This window comes from Anastrepha ludens, chromosome 6 (genome assembly GCF_028408465.1).
Source record: "Anastrepha ludens isolate Willacy chromosome 6, idAnaLude1.1, whole genome shotgun sequence".
NCBI lineage: Eukaryota > Metazoa > Arthropoda > Insecta > Diptera > Tephritidae > Anastrepha > Anastrepha ludens.
This window is the reverse complement of record NC_071502.1, coordinates 121,370,589-121,390,224: the sequence shown is the minus strand read 5'-3', so window position 1 is coordinate 121,390,224 and position 19,636 is coordinate 121,370,589. Positions and strand designations below refer to the sequence as shown.

General features: G+C 36.0%; 1 protein-coding gene across 8 annotated transcripts in view; it reads right to left on the bottom strand.

The window, feature by feature from the left end:
- Positions 1-19,636, bottom strand: part of LOC128868305 (probable serine/threonine-protein kinase nek3) — a 339,477-nt gene that overhangs the window by 161,600 nt on the left and 158,241 nt on the right. For all 8 annotated transcript variants that reach the window (XM_054110227.1, XM_054110228.1, XM_054110230.1 and 5 more), the window contains one exon: positions 9,940-9,985. In XM_054110227.1, the coding sequence (XP_053966202.1) occupies positions 9,940-9,985 (46 nt within the window). The remainder of the gene's footprint in view (positions 1-9,939; positions 9,986-19,636) is intronic.

Genomic DNA, 19,636 nt, shown 5'->3' with positions numbered 1-19,636 from the left:
AAGCTAATTTGAACAAAACAAACGTGTTTTCTTTGTTAGTCAAGGCATTTTTCAGTCCATATGTTATTATGGCCGCCCATGCAGAAGTGAAGTTTCAATGTATGCTGATCAGATGTGTCTTATCAGCCATTCGCTGAATTGCTCAGGAATTTATATTTGTGTTTTTCTTTTTAAATAATTTTATCACCATACAATCACTTGTTACACGTGGACGTTAATAGCTGAAGCACCCACAGTCCAAAATGGTGACACATGTCAAACAATTATAGGTGCACTCATAGGCGCATACACATTTTCATACCCATACTTAGCACTTAATGCCAGGTATAGCCCAGCCTATTGCGTCGAAATTGTAAATTCCAATGTTATCTATGGAATCAGTGCTTTTCCACAGGCAATTGAGAGGGTGAGAAAAAATTTCGATTGGAGGGGGGCATTGCTCACTTGTAGTGAAATTTTCCATTGTTGTATTTTATTAATTTACAACTATTGCAATTTCGGTTTTTATACGAGCACCATAACAGGTGGAGCGTGTCGAAAGTGTGGTGAAGTACCAGCATTTTAAGTACCTACACAACCCTACCCGTTGCGACATACCAACTGATAGCCACCTGACAGATATGATTAAAAAGATACTTGTGTCGCAAGCACATTTTCCGCAACTTTGTTCCGTTCTTGCCTAATAGCATAGTACGACCTTAGCAAAAATGTCATACTGATAAAATGCCAACAGCCTAAAAGAAATATCAGCCTGTTCGATGAGATTCAATATACTACACATAACTCATATTGATTTGAAGATTAGGAGTGCGAAGGTGGTTTTTAATTACATACGTGTAGCAAAAAGAAGTTGAAAAAACTTAAAGAATTTGCGCTTTCAATGCCTTATGGCAAATTCGAATTTTTTGGAATGTTGAGCTCTCAAAACGTATATTGATCACTTTGAGTTTATATATTTATTATCTACATTTATCACATGCGACGTTACATTGTTTGAGGGCCGTTAGCAGACCTTGATTCTAGGTCAAAGCCAATACATCGTAAGACACCTTAAAGGTCAGTTACATATTTTAGATTATTCAGTACATTTTTAGATAAGCGTGAATGAATAGATAATTATTTTACAACAATTTCACAATAATTATAAGGGCCTTTTTAAGCTCCCTATGCCCACTTACGTCCACTTCGAACCAATTCAAACTGGTTTGAGTTTGAAGTGGTTTTCCTAGGAATTCCGTTATGGCTTTGATTAAAAGTGTAATTATGAAGAGTATTACGTCTTTAGTTTTAATAATATCTCCTCTAATTATTTTTGATATAAGAATTTTTTTCAAAGTATGTAGAGAAAAGTTGTGTAAATATTGGCAGCATAAACAGTTCGCAAGCTACTTGCCGATGCACTACTTTATGCTCGAACAGCGCTGATAACACTATAGCGAGAAAAAGAAAAGCAAACACTAAGCACTTTAACAAAAACTTCTACATTTTGCATATCTTAGCAAATTTTTTATTTTTATGTTTTTGTATGATTTCGGACAAAATGCCTGCGTGGATGCTACATGAATTAGCAGTAAGGAGTTTTATCAACATTATTTCAAACTGAGTAAGCTGAAACTTAATGAAATCGAGTCAAGGCCGAAAGAGATTACTGATGGCGAAAACTGGATCACATACAACAAAAATATGTGGAAAAGATCTTTGACGAAGTGCGCAGAATATTCTCAAATCTGAGTGTGCCGACATTTGGCCAAGGAATGTTTTGCGGAGTGTTTAAAAATGGTATGCACTTGAGCTCGCGTTTTGCGCTTTTCGCTTGTGACCACGAAAGTGAAATTGAAATGGTAATGAACTAATTTTTTGCTCATAAAATATGTAAAATTACGTTTGCAATGACAAAGAGCGAAGTATAAGTTCCTCTCACAATTTTCCATCGGATGGTTAAGCCCTTAAGATCACACACATCTTCGATGAGGGTACAAAAGTTGGGGAAGCTTGGGTGAAAAATTTTGCTGCCTCCATCATACGAGGGTCATTTGAAAAGTCTTGTTTCACATCCAATCTATTCTCCAGACTTGCCTCGCTTGACTCCACCTATTTGTTCTCCCATTTGAAGAAATGGATGGTGGAAAAAGGTTTTATTCAAACGAAACAAACCAGTTTTTATTTTCCGGATCAAGTCGAATCGCCATAAACTTCAAAGAGAATGCAAACGAACAAGTAAGATATTGGCATTCCAACCAGTAAGTCTAATGAAAAAAAAAATACGATCGGCTACTATAGCGAACTCAATTTCGATGGATTCGCTTTAGTCCAGATCTTACACACTGGATTATAATTTATTCTTGCGGTTGCGAGGACACAGAAGGTTGCGTAGACCGCCTATCCGCTTTCGGCGCTCTCTCCTAAATATCGTTAAAGCACCTTGGCTTGATCGGAACGACGGCACACACAGAGATCTGCAGGTGGATATAGTCAACTCTTTATGCAAGAAGTTTGAAAAGGAACAAACAAAAAACTAGGCAATTGCTGAGTTTTTGATTTATAAAAAATGTTTTCCTTTTTATTATCTTTCCAATCATCTTCCTATTTTACATGAACTTTACCTAACTTTCCATTTTTTTACGATCGCTGGCTATTTTGGCATTCTCTTTTCGTAGCTACTCTTGCACTTTTTATCTTCATTTCCGCCACGGCAAAGTTACGCCAATTTTGTAACTTCAAAATACTAATCCTTTCTAGCGTTCTATCTTCTAACAATCCTGATTTATTTTCTCTATTTCCAAACTCTCTTAATGGGGAAAATTTGAATTCAATCAAGTCCTGCACAATGCTTTTCGTCTAGTTTTTAGCATAGAAAAGTTAGTAGATCTATACGGACACAATTGATTTTTTTATGCACATATGGCATTTAAAAACACGAAGAATTTTCATAAATTTTTTTACCGCACCTTTTAGCTTACCCAATATATTTCTTACAGCTATGTAATTTAATCGCTCAGCTACTTGAGTATAGGGTACTTGCTGATTAATTCCACAATAACACTCTTTTCGAACTGATGAATGAATAAGGCGTAAATTCGCTTAGCATCTACGGAAAGAAGGCGCTTACAAAATGCTTCAACTGCTTTTTTTGATCTATTTTCAGAAATTTTTATTTGTAATTTCTTTTTGTTTTGGCTCCATGCAGTTCGTCATTAACAATGGAATGCGCCTGACATAAGAGGAGTATTAGTATAACTGAAAATAACTTTTACAGCATTTTTGCAGCCATATTTATCAAAGGAAGTGCTACTTGAAATTACAACAGTGGCAAATTGAAAGAGTTGATACCCCAGTCATAATCGAATTCATGAAATAAATTGAAAAACATTAAATGAAAACAAAAAAAATTGATAGAAGAAAACGAAAATTGAAATCGCATTCAAGAGTGACTATTGATGAGTCAATCGGTGGCACTAGCTACTCATTATAGGTATGTACGTATGTATGTGTCTTTAAGTAATCGCCAATCGATGCAATAAAACAGACTGGCGCCAGTCTTTTCGTTAACTGCAGAAGTAAAAATGTATACAATTCCGTTTTACCTGCTACTCGTACTGGAGTGGCTACCGAAGCTTCCTGGCCATAAACGATGGCATAGACCTGCCTAGCAAAACTTTTTGCACAAAACCAATTTGTAGCTATTTCGCAAGCCCCACGAATTTTCGTCTGATCACTGGTGGTCACTGATAAATTTAACTCTGTTGTTATATACAAATATATTTGCGAAAATTAAAGTCAAGGGCGTTCACCTAGTACCCATTTTATTTTGTTTAAGTAAATCACATTAATTAATCACATTAAAAAAAAATCCACAACTGTCATATTAGTATGCGATTGTGACTCGTCATAGTTCAATAACTCATTCCCGTAGTACTCGTGTGGTTGCCTAGGTACGCCAATACGGCGTTGATATCAATTTAATCAATTTGGCATAGATAGATGATCCCCAAATGACACGCGTTCACGATACAACTACAGACATATCTTAGACAATAAAAAATAATTTTTATTTAAATGCAGCGCTTATATGAAACGTATTGCGAACATTTTTCTGGCGTAACTGTACGTCTGGACGCCAACCGCCGGCCGCCGTAGCCGAATGGGTTGGTGCGCGATTGCCCTTCGGGAATGCGTAGGTTCGAATTTCCGTTCATGAAACAGCAAAATGATGGAAGAAGTTTTTTCGATCCTCGACTGGCAATGGCAAACCTCCAAGTATATTTCTGCCATGAAAAGGGTCGTCATAAAAAACTATTTGCCGTTCAGAGTCATCTTAAAACTGTATGTGCTTCCATTTGTGGAACAACATCAAGACGTATTCCTATGCAGATTTTATTTTTATTTTTGAAGAGTTGACGACGCACAGTAGGGATTTTCTTTTTTCTTGAAATGCTCGTGAATGATTTTGAAAGAATTTGTCTAGGCCCGATCTTAATTTTTTCTCTTTTTTATTACATCAAAACACACCTTTTATTAGAGGTATCTTTATTAAAAATTCAGAAAAGCGTTAAAAATAAAAATACATCCCGGCAAGTAAAAACATAATACCGAATTTTTTTTTAGGACAAACCTAGAATATTCACCTTTTTTTATTTTGTAAAAAGGTTATTCGAGAACAAAATTCGATGAATAATTTTACGCCACCTTGAAGTGCCATTTATGTAAGACTTCTTGTCCAGTTAGATACATCTATGCTAAATATTCCTATTTTTCCTTTAATTGCTATAAGCAACACATCCGCTTTGATAAAAGTTGACAAATTTTTTTCTTACATTTTTTAAATTTTAAATTATGCATTCATCTATTGAAAACTCAACACTACTTGTCTACAGGCTGTTTACTGTCAAACTTAAATCAATAACTGCCTGGCGCTTGTGCGCATATGAAATACGCGTCTCTACATAACTCTTTTTATGAAGATGTAAATATTGGTTGAGATGTTGTTGGAAAATAAAGTATTTGAAATAGTGGCTAGTCAAAAAAACATACGACGGCTGTTGGATATTCGGTAGTAGAGGATACTATACGTATCTATACTTTGAAGCCATTAATGGATCTACTTTCAGCTCATGCTTTTTATATGATTTTTGGGGACTTTCTGATTTAACTTATACTAAAAATGTGCTTGCCTAGACTCCACAGAGAAACTATTTAGTTGGAAAAAGTTTCATTTTCCTTCGATTCACGAACGAAACTTTGGATTTTTTTTATCTGGCTGGATATTATAAAAAATAAAATAAATAAATAATTAGCGCGTACACTTCTATTAGATGTTTGCCCGAGCTTCTCCTACTATTTGTGGCGTATGTCTTGTGCGTTTATCAACTCCAGCATACAGCGGCGAGCATAACTGAGAGCATGGACCTCTTTTTATATTTCGAATAATTTTCGAGTTAGCATTTTTCTTTATTACTTTTTCTTTTTCATATTCTTCATTCTTTAACCAAAACCATACAATTCGAGCTTTCAAACTTTATACAAAATTTAAAGAAATTCGAATACGTGGCTCATGAAATTTTAGTCCAATAATTGGAAGCATTAAGCGGCTAAAAATGACTTGGATTTTACATAATATTTTTTTTACGACTTTTTTCCATATTTCATATATAAATGAAGAAGGAAGCCAAAAGACAAGACGGTCTGCAAAAAAAAAAGTTATTATATAATATTAAATTGCCTTGTTATGGTATATGAAAACTGTAAAACCGAAAAAAACATTGTTAATAAAAAAAAAAAACAAATCTTCATGCACTCCGTCGTGTAACTATATTTGTATATGTCATCGCACTTCGGTTACTTGAAATTTTAAGCAACTATTTAACTACTGTAGCAGATAGATCTGGGTATAATTTTGAGGAGTTGAAAATTTTATACGCTAAGCATTAGCCGCAGACCACTCGGAAAGCTGCCAAAACGCTTGCATGAGTGCTGGACGTCGGGATCTGTTAATGCGCAAAACTAATAATATTATATAATAAAATATATGAAATAGAATATAAATAGCCCATAACTGTTATAGTAAACAAGATCAAATCGTACATAAACACAGAAGAAGAAGAAGAGGAGGAAATTTTGATGTTAAACTACTACTCGACTACTTCTTGACCGATGTACTTAAAAAGCTGTAGGAACTTGTTTTCCTAACAGTATTGCCTATCCTATATATACGCAAGTGTTATAATAATGTAAAAAATAACTGTCACACTCGTATCACAAAGCTATGAATAATCACTTTCAAACTTGCTTGTAATGTAAAAACGCAACACTCAATTCATATACAGCCTAAGTGCGAAGTTCAAGTACACGCAGGTACACATGAAATTAATTAAATATACAATAGAAAAAATAAAAATACAAATATTAAACAACTACTTTGACATTTAAAAATATATTAACGCAATAATCCCATGAACAATTTTTGTGGGAACTTGATTTGGAACGAAGTTAGATCCGAATGTTGCGATTATGTCCCCCTCATATTGGAGAACAAATAGTAGTCCGAAGGATCCGAGCCCACCAAGTCTGAAGAATATGAGGGATGTCAAACAACTTTGCGACCGTAACTACTGAAGCGTGAGCTGGTGCGTTGCCGTGATGGAAAAGGACAATCAGTCGGTTTTCTCTGTTCGAACATATACCAAATAAAAAGAAATGCATCGATCGGACTGAAACTTGGTGTGTGTTCTTCAAAGAGGCGCTACTCATGCGCCAGTAGTGGCATCTCTCTCTTGCATGGACTTTCAATAAACAGTAATACTGATTATACTGGTTAATGCCTTGGGCCCCGTCTCGTCCTCTCGTTTCGGCGGGCCGGAAAAGGACTGTTCAATCAATTATTCTCAAGCATAAATTTATTTTAAAGATGAATGTAAAATTAAATTTCGGTGCTATGATATAAGCGGAAAAGTTTCCAATTTTTTGGTGCTTGTAAGAGGGATACTAATATATAATAATATATATATATAATATAATATGGTGAGTTTTTCTGTATATTTATATGGGTGAAATTTTTCCTTTGGCCCGCCCAATTAACTACTTGACGATTAAACAGATTGTGACATTTCATACTACCATTCCCTACTACGAAAAAATAAATCTATATTTTCATCTAATTATGAAATAAAGAAGAGATAACAATTTGTTTCAATTGTATATACCAACGTTCCAAATTTTGAACAAAATTCACAAATTTAAGATAATGTCCAATTAAATTTTAAAATTTGCAGCAAAAATCTGGGTACGTAGTTTTATAGCCCATTCAATTTTAAATAAAGTGAAAGTTGGAGCTTGTTTTTTGACAATTTTTTTCCATGCGATGTTGAAAATTTTCATTCATATAAAAGGCTTCGGAACATGTGATCAAAACATGGTTTAATCTTACTTTACATGCTGTATACATTTCTTTATTTTGTTTACAATAAAATGACTAAGTGATTTTTTATAAAAGAAATTAGCAACACTGGATTTTATTTTATTTTCTGATCTCTGCACATCGATATTCTTCAAAGGACCTTTCAAGCGCTAACAAAACTTTACAATTTGCTTACTCATCACATCAACTTGCCATTTTGGATATATAAATTTCATTCTTGTATTAAACGCAAACTATTTCCTAAAATTTTCCTCTTCTCGGAAAATTTTAATGTTGACATCTGGAGGAATGCCAGAAATCTGCTTTCAATCAAAAAATAGCAGTAATGAAACTGCCTTCTTTTTTGTATCATGACTCAGTCACTGGATACGCATTTGCTGTTTATTGGGAAATTTCTAACATTCATACATGCAGTGATAGTCAATTTTAGCTCGCTATTGGAATTCAAAAAATGTCAACAATTTGTCCATAAACAGCCACACAGTATACGACACATACTGATGTGTAAATAATTGTTTGTTTTGTTTTTAATTTTGTATGCGCCTGCGTTATAAAAAAGGTAAACAAATACCTTACAGGTACATGCAAGCAAACAATAAATACATAATAATTTAATTAGCGTACAAATTAACTTTTATGATCATTTGCAAATATTTATTAGAGAGAGAGGAGAAATAAAAGCTGACAAAAAAAATACAAAGGAATGCATTTAAATAATAAATAAAAATGAAATTTAATTAAAAAGTATATGAACTCATTAGGGGAATTGGAAGACGTATAATAAAAAAATCAGCGATAAACCGTGACTGGCGAAACGGAAGTGGCCGAGAAGCTAAAACGAGAGGAAGAAAATTGATAAAATAATATAAAATAGTGAGATAATTCGTTTCTATGATTACGAAGCGTATTTTGGCTCCAAGGACAAACAATTTTTTGAGCAGGGAATTAAAAATTTATTATTGGTTAATAAATACTTTAAACATCTTTTTTATTATTGTAATTTTAAAACAACCTTTAAAAAACGCACGAGCTTATGGACTGACCTGATACCTTAATATAAACAAAAAAAAAAAACAATGGAATTTATTATAGAGATATTTTGCGTTTAATGTCCAGCAAGACGATTTTAAAATTGTTGAAATTCGATTTGATTTTTTTTCAACTTTGGCCCATATTTTAGTTAACTCTTAGAAGAGAAGAAGGCTTCAGTTGCAACAGCAAAGGATGGCTGTTGCTTGCCTCACTTTCCATTGGAAAAATACATGTTTATTCATAAGAAAGAAAGAACTACACACTTTTGCCAGCGCTTGACAATCCTCAATGCGATTCTTAATTTGCCTCCAGCGATGCGATTTATGTCTTCCTAAAAATCAGAAAATTTCAATCCATTTAAGGTTTTTTATTAATTTTTCGAACAGTAATAGTCGCAGAGGGTGCAAGTCTGGTGTACGGCCAACAGAAACTAATTTTTCTATAGCGAAAAATTTACGAAGCACACCAAAGCATCTTAAGATCCATCAAAAGCTAGATGGATGATAAGGTCAGCGTATCTTGGAGTTAAGTATCCTAGCATAACAAAAAAAATTCAAATATTCTAAATTTGAATTCTCTTGCACGTATGTATTTATGTATGGCAGCGGTTCTATGGTCTATAGACATATTTTTTGTAGGCTGAATTTCGTAAAGGCCAACCAAAAACGGTTGTTGTGCCAGAAATAACCGATGTTGTGCGTTATCAATTGCCCCAATTCCACTGACATTAGTGGAACCAGCATACATTAAACGTTGCATGAAAATTTGGTTGTCAAGAAGATTTGATCAAAAAGAGCTCGTTTCGATTGATGTAAAGAAATATTGAAGAATGGCTTAATTTGTTGGTTCAAAGGACGTCTATGGCACTGTAACAGATGACGAATCTTGGAACTTTGCACATGAGGCGGAACCAAAACAGCAATCGGTGGTTTGGGTGTTCCAAAAGGGCTTGTACCTCGCTTGCTTTTATGGAAAATCTGGTCATGTCGCAACTGTACCAGAAGAGAAACTTAAATCAATCAATTCTGCGAGGTACAAAACTATTTACTCCCAGAAGGTTTCGGAGAATTAAGGAAAGTCAACCGCCGACGCCCAATCATCCTTCACCAGAACAATGCGAACTCTTACGGAGAGTTTTTGAGCACTCAAAGAGAATTAATGAGTCATAGCCTTGCAGCCCTTATTTGGCATCTAATGATTTATTTTCGTTCCCAAACATCAAAAATAAAATGCGAGGTAATTTATTTCTACACCTGAAGAAATTCCTAAAAACCTTTAAACAGCTCGGTTTGAAGGGATCCTTTTCTGAGTGGCAAAAATGCTTTGAAAATTAGGTCAAATAAAAGCAGAGGTGTATTGACTTTCAGGCAGAATATTAAAAAAAAACAGCAAAGCTATTTTAATAAATTTTTTACTGTGTTTTCATTATTGGTCCCAAAATATAAATAAAAGGCAACGCTCGTTTATTATTTCTTATGAAAAAATTCACTTACCATCAGGAGGTAAATAATCTTGGCATAGACCGTAAGCTGTGGTAACCTGCAAGAAGAATCAAAACAAAATATAAATTTCTCATTAAATTCGTTTTATAAATCCATGTTAAATACTTTTATTACTTTATTATGGTAATAAAATAAATTAAATTTTATAGTAAACATTTATACAACAGGAAAGCGCCCTAAATCACTTGAAAACCCCTACAGTTCCAGGAATTTTATAAAAATAGCAACAGCCCTGCTTGACCAGTCTCAGTCACTTGCCAGATTGATTAACGAACTCGATTAAAATACATATTGACAAGCAAAGTTAGTTAACTACTATTAATTGCATTATTGCATGTCTATAAATCCTATTCGGTATTAAGGTAATGAGATAAGCGCGTTCGAGGTATTCGCTTCGGTTAATAGTTTTTATGTTGTTAGATTTAAGTGACCTTAAGTTGCGCGGAACATTCTATGAATTCGAAGATAATCTCATGGAGGTATTCGAAAATGAAACAAATGAAATTGGAAATAAAAGGTACTTAAAAAGGGCAGTAGGCGTTTTTCAATTTTATTACCGTTCTATAGAACTACTTCACGGTGGTCCCAACGCAGGTTTATTCTATTAATCATTTATTATTTTGTCACTGTCAACTTTTTCTTTTCGCTGTCAGGTAGTCAATCAAACCTTTGCGGAACGAAATGATTCGCTTTATTTTCAAAGTGAGTGCCATACAAACAATGTACGTTTATTGGAAATAATTGAAAATTCGTTGGCAAGCTAAATTGGTGCAGTAGGAGATTAAATCACTTAAGAGACAATACTTAAACAGCGCATGACAGTTTGGTGTGGGTTTAGAGAGTTGATATTGTTCGCCCTTTTTGGCGCAAAATTAATCATCCTACTTTGTTTTTGAACAACTTTTTTAATAAATAAAAAAAATGATTTTGAGTATTGGAACCTTTTATTGTGACCTTTACGTGCTCCATTGCTTGTCTATTTGTATACTGCAGCTGTCTTTATTTAACTACGACGAGATTTGCTCAAACTATACATTTTCTGATAGGGTGATTAATTTTGCGCCAACTTGTAGCCTCAGCTTTTGTTATGAATTTTAATGCGCTTTAAATCAGAAAAGATTAAGGCCAATGCCACATATTTCACCAAACAACGCAATGCAACAAAATGAGAGTGGAAGCAAAGTGGTGGGCAAGCGAAAGTCGTAGTCCGCCTCAAATTGAGATGGAAAAAACTGTGCACAACTATGAATGTTGCACTTCTGTATTATCCATATAAGTAGTAAGATTTTGAGAGTGTTGCTTACAAATCGAAAACTATCAAACGTGTTTTCTATATTATAGGTAAAATTTCATATAAACTAAGAACTGTAAACTTTCAGGTGGCATGAAATTAACAAAAAAATACTGACACATATATTTTGTAAAATAGGGGCCTTTTTATTTTCCATAAACTATCAGCGGCCGCCATAGCCGAATGGGTTGGTGCGTGACTACCATTCGGAATTCACAGAGAGAACGTAGGTTCGAATTTCAGTGCAACACCAAAATTAAGAAAAACGTGTTTCTAATAGCGGTCGCCCCTTGGCAGGCAATGGCAAACCTCCGAGTGTATTTCTGCCATGAAAAAGCTCCTCATAAAAATATCTGCCGTTCGGAGTCAGCTTGAAACCTTGTGGAACAACATCAAGACGTATACCACAAATAGGAGGAGGAGCTCGGCCAAACACCCAAAAAGGGTGTACCCGCCAATTATATGTATATATATAAACCATCAGAAATACTCAATGAGACCCCAGAAAAACATTTTTTCCCCATTTTGTTGCACTGCGTAATTATTGATTATAATACATTTTTTGCGCACTAAACGGTAAAAAAAAACTTCCATCACTCAAAATCATTTTTGTTTTGTATTTAATAAAAGTTATTGAAAAACAAAATTGGGGGATTAATTTTGCGCCACCTTGTGTAATATGCAAAAAATAAAAATATTTTATTTCATACCAAAGCACTCTGGCATATTTACTTAACTTTAAAATACGAAGTAGTAATTTATTATTTTGTGAATTTCTGTTATAAGCGCCCGACCAACAGAAGAAACGTTTTTCGTATACAAACATTTATCATTTAATTAGTAAAATCCAAGTGTCACAAAAAACCTTCATTTTCTACAAACTTGTCATTAACAAACGACAAGAAATCATTTCCGTAACATAGATTTACGGATTTGTGATATTTGGTGGAGATAAAACTGCGGAAAGCACAGCGTCGTTTCTATCCGCACACATACATGCATGCATACATACATACAAATGAATACAAGTATATTCAAGTACAGTTAGTTGGCTGTGTATTGTGGAACCTACTCACAACAAAGCCGGTCCAGCCACCCGCAGTGTTGCGGAGTGCGCGCACATAGTCGTTTGTTGTTGCCGTTATTGTTGTTCCTCAGCCTCAGCCGATTTCCTCCTAATTTATTGCTGAAAATGCATTGATTTACACATTTTCATTTCCGCGCTTAAAAATGTGAAATTTATGTTTGAATTTTCTTAGAATGGCTTATTCAAAAATTTTTGTGTATGTATGTATGTGTGTGTATGCCTCTCTGTGCTGCTCAGCATTGCCACTGCAGTGGGCGCCATTGTGAAATTACGTTCAAGGTAGGGCAAGATGAGAGAATGCACAGTGACTGACAATATTTATTGCTTTTTACGTAGTTTGGCGGTATTTGATATATTTAAAAGCGTTTAGTTGTTGAATCTCCAATATAAAATTTTTCCCCCAACCAAATAATTGAATATACATCGGGAAAGATTTGTATATGCATGCATATTATGAGTTTTTTCATTTCTTCAATTATAGCAGCTAATATGAAAAAAAAAATGCTTATATTTTATATTTCCATGCTTATTCTATCGGATAACGGGCCAGTGAATGCTGCTGAGGGACTCTATATACCAAATCGTTTTAGTCCGGCTCCTTTAGTCCTCCTCTACATTTATATATATTATATATAGGGCTTACTTTAAAAATTATAAAATGCTAATATAGGTATCCTTGCCTTTGCGAGAAAACCAAATTTATATTTCGCGGCATATAAACACTCCTTTTTCCTGGTGTTGAATGCGGTTTTAAAATCAACGAAAATATGATGTGTGTCGATTCGTCTTTCATGCGTATTTTTCAAGACTTGGCGTATAGCGAATACCTGGTCAATGGATTTTCAATTTCAAAGCTATTCTGGTAAAATTCTGTGCAGAAATTTTGTTTAATGTAATCTCAGTTATTACTGAAAAACATTAAGATCGGATGACTCTAACATATATCCTCCAAAGAACTTATTGAATGCCGTTATCTCTAAAACTGAAACCAAACTGTCACAAACAGGAGGTGCCATTGAATTTATCAAGTCCCAGTTAAGTAAGTTCGATTATCAAATACCTTTGCCCAAAAAATAAAGTTCAAAATCCGAGCGCAGTGTCCTTTGAGTTCACTTAAATTAATTACTCCATAACCTACAAATAGTTCCATCACATTGCGTCATTCTTCACCTGGCCTATTTACAAAAGTCAAAAGTCACCCTTCTACTTTGCTAATAATAGATAATTAGCTTAATATGCTTAAATATGCCATAGCACTTAAAATGTATTATCTACTTGCTACCCCTTCTACAGCACTTAAACGCCTAAAATGCTGCTTTACTGCGTGACAATTAAATTTGTTGTTTTAGTAAGCATTTCTTTGCTACTTTTTGACCCTTTTATGCTCCCTATTATTTTTTTTTTTTTTACTTTCTTTACTTTTCCAACTCTCCTCATCCTGTGCTGTTCTTTTCCATGGCAAAGTATGTAGGTGAAATTCAATTTGTTGCCCAACCTGTTTCTCTGTAGCGTAGAAATTAATTAGATACAATTAGAGTCCATTTCCATGTTGACAAACTTAACAAGCGTGAGGAAAGTCCAGGTTTGGTGTTTTGGTATTGTCCTTTGCTTCTTGGCGCCTGTAAAGCTTAACCACTTATCTACTTTTTCATTTCCTGTGCAGTTCAAACTTTCTTACTCTCCCTCTTTTGTACCGAAATATAAATTAAAACTTTATTCATTTATTCGTGTACAATATATTTAAGTAAATAAAAACAGCGTTATCATTCACGCACCAAAATTGGTGACCCCGCATCAGAACATTTAATCAAAAATAAGTTAGTTGGTCGTGAATGACAAAAAAAGATACCTAACAATGAGGAGCTTTCAAAAGAGATTGAAGCGCTTAAAGTTCAACTAAGCGAGGCATTGGCTACCAGCGCGCAACAATCAGCAGAGCAGATCAACCCATCCACTGCAAGCCAAATTACATCGATCGCGGAAATCAAATTCAATCAGTTCTACGAAAACGATCCGGAACTGTGGTTTGTTATAGTAGAATCTTATTTTGAGGCACGGAAAATAGCCTCAAATAAGTCAAAATACTTACATACCGTTGCAAATTTATCCAGCAAGGTCGCATTACAGGTAAGGGGATTGCTTCTGGAGCCATTCTGCGATGAAAAGTATGAAAAATTGAAGCAGCAACTTATTTCAACTTTCTCCGAGTCTGCGACTATTAAATTTGAAAAGTTAATTTCAAATGAGCCGCTAGGTGATATGAAGCCTTCTCAGGCACTACATAAAATAAAGTCACTCGCTTCCAAAGATGTTGGAGACGACTTCATCAAGAACTTGTGGTTAAAAAAATTGCCGCAAACCACGAGATCAGTCCTGGCCGCATCAAAAGACAGATTAGACGATTTAGCCCAAATCGCCGACCGAATGTGGGAAGTTTCCGACAGAGTGTATATATCCAGCGCGGAAAAAGCTCCTCCGTTGGAAAGGACGCTGGAAGCAATACAAATTGAATTGGAGAAATTATGCTCACGACTCAATGCAATAGAAACTCAGAACCGTCCGACACGTCGAGAAACAACAGCACGTCGACAGCGTGGCCGTTCTTCCAGTAACAATCGAAATGGAAAAGGAAGAAACGACGACAATGATTTGTGTTGGTACCACCAAAAATTAGGAGATCGCGCCAAAAAGTGTCGTTCACCGTGCTCATTCAACTTACAGTTAAAAAACTAATTCGTGCGGTGTCAACTCAGGCGCCGACACCATGCACGTCTTCCAAGCGCCTGTTTATACACGATATACTATCGGAGCATAACTTCCTAATCGACTCAGGTGCTGATCACTCAATACTGAAACCAACCCACCGTATGAAGGAACTCATACGCAGCAGCTACAACAAAAACAACACAGAAGAGTATGCACTATACTACGCCGCTAACGGGTCGCCCATACAAACATACGGTAAACGTTTGCTGAGCGTAAGCCTGGGGTTGAGGCGCGAATTTCCATGGAATTTCACCATAGCAGATTGCTCAACATCAATAATCGGTGCAGATTTTTTAAACGAATATGGTTTGCTTGTAGACATCAAACGTAAACGGGTAATCGATCCATTGACTGCAGTGTCGTCCAAAGGTGAAGTAGTTACTTCGATCTCACCACAGGTAACTACCATCGATGTGACTAACAAATTTTCGTTTCTTTTATCCGAGTTTAAAGAATTACTTGACGATAAACCCTCGTTGCGAGTTAAAGAACGGGCGAATGTAACGCACTTCATTGAAACCACGGGACCACCGGTCACAGCAAAAGCAAGACGATTATCAATAGAAAAACTAAAGATTGCCAAACAAGAGTTCAACGAACTGCTCCGACTTGGTATCTGCAGACCCTCAAAGTCCAACTACGCTTCGCCGCTGCATATGGCACCAAAAACTAATGGAGACTGGCGTCCATGCGGTGACTATCGGCAGCTGAATTCACGTACAAAGCCGGATAAATATCCGATCCCTCACCTCCAAGATTTTGAAAATATCCTGCACGGAAAGCGTATCTTTAGCCGCATCGACTTACGAAAAGCTTATCACCAAGTCCCAATCGAAGAGTCTCACATTCCAAAAACGGCCATCATCACCCCATTCGGATTATTTGAGTATGTTTTTATGTCATTCGGACTGCGAAATGCGTCACAAACGTTTCAACGATTAATTGACGAAGTGTTACGGGGAGTTGACTTTGCTTTCGCGTACATAGACGACATTTTTATCGCATCCGAATCTTATGAACAGCACGTCGAACATATTCGAAACGTGTTCAAGCGCTTGTGTGATTTTGGACTAAGGATTAACGCTGAAAAATGCATATTTGCTGCTAGCAAAATAACATTTTTGGGTCATGAAGTCACAGCTGAAGGTGTTAAACCGCTACCTGAAAAGGTGGAACGAATATTGTCTTTTAACGAACCGACTGTCGCGAAGGAGTTAAAGCGTTTCATGTTAACGATTAATTTCTACCGTCGTTTTATTAGAAATGCCGCTGAAACGCAACAACGGTTACAAGTTTTAATTAAGAATAATAAAACAAACGATAAAACACCATTATTGTGGACTGACGATGCAAGACAGGCATTCCAACAATACAAAAAGCAGTTAGCAAATGCTTCATTATTGGTTCACCCAGCTCCAAACGCTAAGCTAATTCTGGCAACGGACGCGAGTTCAACGGCTATTGGAGGGGTTGTCCATCAAGTCGAAAATAATATTTGCAAACCGCTTGGATTTTTTTCAAAACGGCTCAGTGACACCGAATCCCGCTATCCAACGTACGACAGGGAATTACTGGCGATTTATCGTTCAATAAAATATTTCGAGCACTTACTGGACGGGCGCGACTTTGAAGTTTACTGCGATCACAAGCCACTGTCATTCGCATTCACTAAATTCAGCGAAAAAATTATTCCACGTCGTGCAGCGCAATTAAGTTACATCAGCGAATTCACAACTACCATTCGCTACGTTCCAGGAAAGAACAACATAGTTCCGGATATGCTGTCAAGTATCGACTCTATTGAACTGAAAGACATAAATTTTGAAGAAATGGCTGTCGAACAACAAAACGACAAATATCTCAACTCACTGCGCAACAACGACAACAATACGAGTATTCAACTTAGTCGAATCCAAGTTCCTGGCACCAATACCGAACTAACATGCGATATTTCTGGTAACCGTATCCGCCCTTTTGTTCCTAACAAATTTCGAAATTTCATTATAGGCAAACTCCACAGCTTAAGTCACCCAGGGGCGCGAGCTACAACGAAGCTAGTTCAACAACGATTTGTGTTGGACAACATGCGACGAGATTGCAAACAGTTTGTGCGTCATTGCCTTGCATGCCAGAAAGCCAAAGTTCATCGCCACACACGATCACCTATCGAACATTACGACACCAGATGTGATCGCTTTGAGCACATCAACATCGATCTTGTGGGGCCACTACCCGAATCTAAAAGCTTTACATACTTACTGACTTGCATCGATAGAGCAGCCCGCTGGCCTGAGGCGTTTCCCATCGCGAACATTTCTGCCGAAACGGTTGCGAACGCTTTGTTATCAGGGTGCATCTCTCGCTTTGGCGTACCTAAGCGCATTACAACGGACCAAGGTCGTCAATTCGAATCCGTTCTATTCAAGGAATTAAATTCGACGCTCGGAGTGAAGCATCTCAGAACGACACCTTACAATCCAAAAGCTAATGGAATAATATAACGATGGCACCGTTCGCTGAAAGCTGCGTTAAAAGCAAAGTTAACAGACTGCGATTGGGTCACTGAATTACCTCTTATTTTACTAGGGTTACGCTCAGTTGTCAAGGACGATCTCAATGCATCTCCAGCCGAACTTGTTTTAGGGAAAACACTCACATTGCCAGGGCAATTTTTCAACGATCCTATCATAAGAACGAGCGACAATGACTTCATCACTTCATTCAAACAATCGTTAAAAAAAGTAAAGCCTCATGAGACATCTTTTCATGATTCGCCGTCAGTTTTCATACACCCAGAGCTGCCGGAAGCAAGGTTTGTTTTCGTTCGAATTGGCGGTCACAAAACACCATTACAAGCACCCTACAACGGCCCATTTAAAGTTTTAGAACACGGAGCTAAACACTTTAAATTAGACATCAACGGCGAACATAAAATTGTATCAATTGATCGTCTTAAACCAGCGTTTGTTGAGAACTTAGTCGACGACTCAGACAATCGATCAGCAAATTCTAAACCGATTGTAATCGAAACACAGCCAATCAAAACTACAAGATCGGGTCGTCGAATCAAACTTCCTGCTCGATTGTGTAATTAGCGGGGGAGTCTTGTGGCAACTCCCAATAATTGCTATTTTCTCTTTCTCACTGTGAACGTCAGCTGTTCGTTTTTACTTCCGGTCGTGTGAGTCGGCCACATATTCTGCCCTTTCTGTCTTCACGTGTCAAGCTGACAACAACGAAATTCCGCAAGCGCTCCTGCTATAAATTAAAACTTTATTCATTTATTCGTGTCCAATATATTTAAGTAAATAAAAACAGCGTTATCATTCACGCACCAAAAACTATTCGGCAACAAATTTTAGTGCATTAGAAATTTACTTTTTATATGGACATGTTTAGCTTTCACACTGAAGGGCAAATACACATACATACATAGGAAGATTAGTGTTGCGCAAGCAAGACTTTATAAAAGTTTTTTCCTTATGTGAATTGCTTTATGACTTTTGAAATTAAATTGGCTATAATAAAATTGAAGAAATAACTGATAAAGAAAATAAAATATATGTAGACATAAAATAATATAAAATAAAATAAAATATATTATAAAATATAAATAGGTAGGTAGGTAGGTAGGTAGGTTAGATGGCAAGAGTACCCCAGGTGCACTACATGTAGCACTTTCGTGCCATTTTGATACCATCAATGTGGACCACCTTCCTGGCGAGCTCATCGGCAATTTCATTTCCCTCTATATTCTTGTGCACAGGAACCCAGATAAGGGAAATGTTTCCTGCACGTTGTAATATAAAATATGAATTATAAAATATAAAATACGAAATATAAAATGTAAAATATAAAATATATAAAATATAAAATATATAAAATATAAAATCCTAGAACTCTGAATATAGTGAGTTTGTTTGCGGCGAGTGGCGTAGGGAAAGTAACCAAGAAGAGGGGATTTTCTTATGGAATATGGAATAAAAAAATTAAAAATTTGTATAAGCAACTAATTCGCTCAAGTAAGGATAAGAAATGCGCAAAGCAGAAGTTTTAGAAAAACGTATTTTACGAACGCTTATGAAAGACTGAAACTTTACATTAACGGTGAGGTCGCAGGATTAGTTGGTATTGCTCTCTATAGCGATGACTCTAAAATGGATGGCGAAATCGGGTCCGGTTTGTATACAGGGGATACCCCCAAAGCTTTTGCTAGATCGGAACGAATTTCACATGCAGAGTCTTACTTCAGAGAATTCAGAAAAGGAGCTATCCTTCTAGAAAATAGCACTGTTCAAGTTTTAAAAGTCCGTATTGCCATTCATAGTTAAGCTGCACTGAAAGCTTATGACATTCAAAGTGAAGTAAATAAATCAATAATTGTAAAGATATGTCTTGTAATGCTGCGCCACTCTTTGCTAAGTTTCCGCCCAAAACAATTGGAAAGTCATGAAACAACGGATAAAAAAGACTGCCAGATATGATTCTAATATGTAAATGAGCCAGGCAGAGCTCTATTTTACCACCAAAAAAAATTTGAAAAG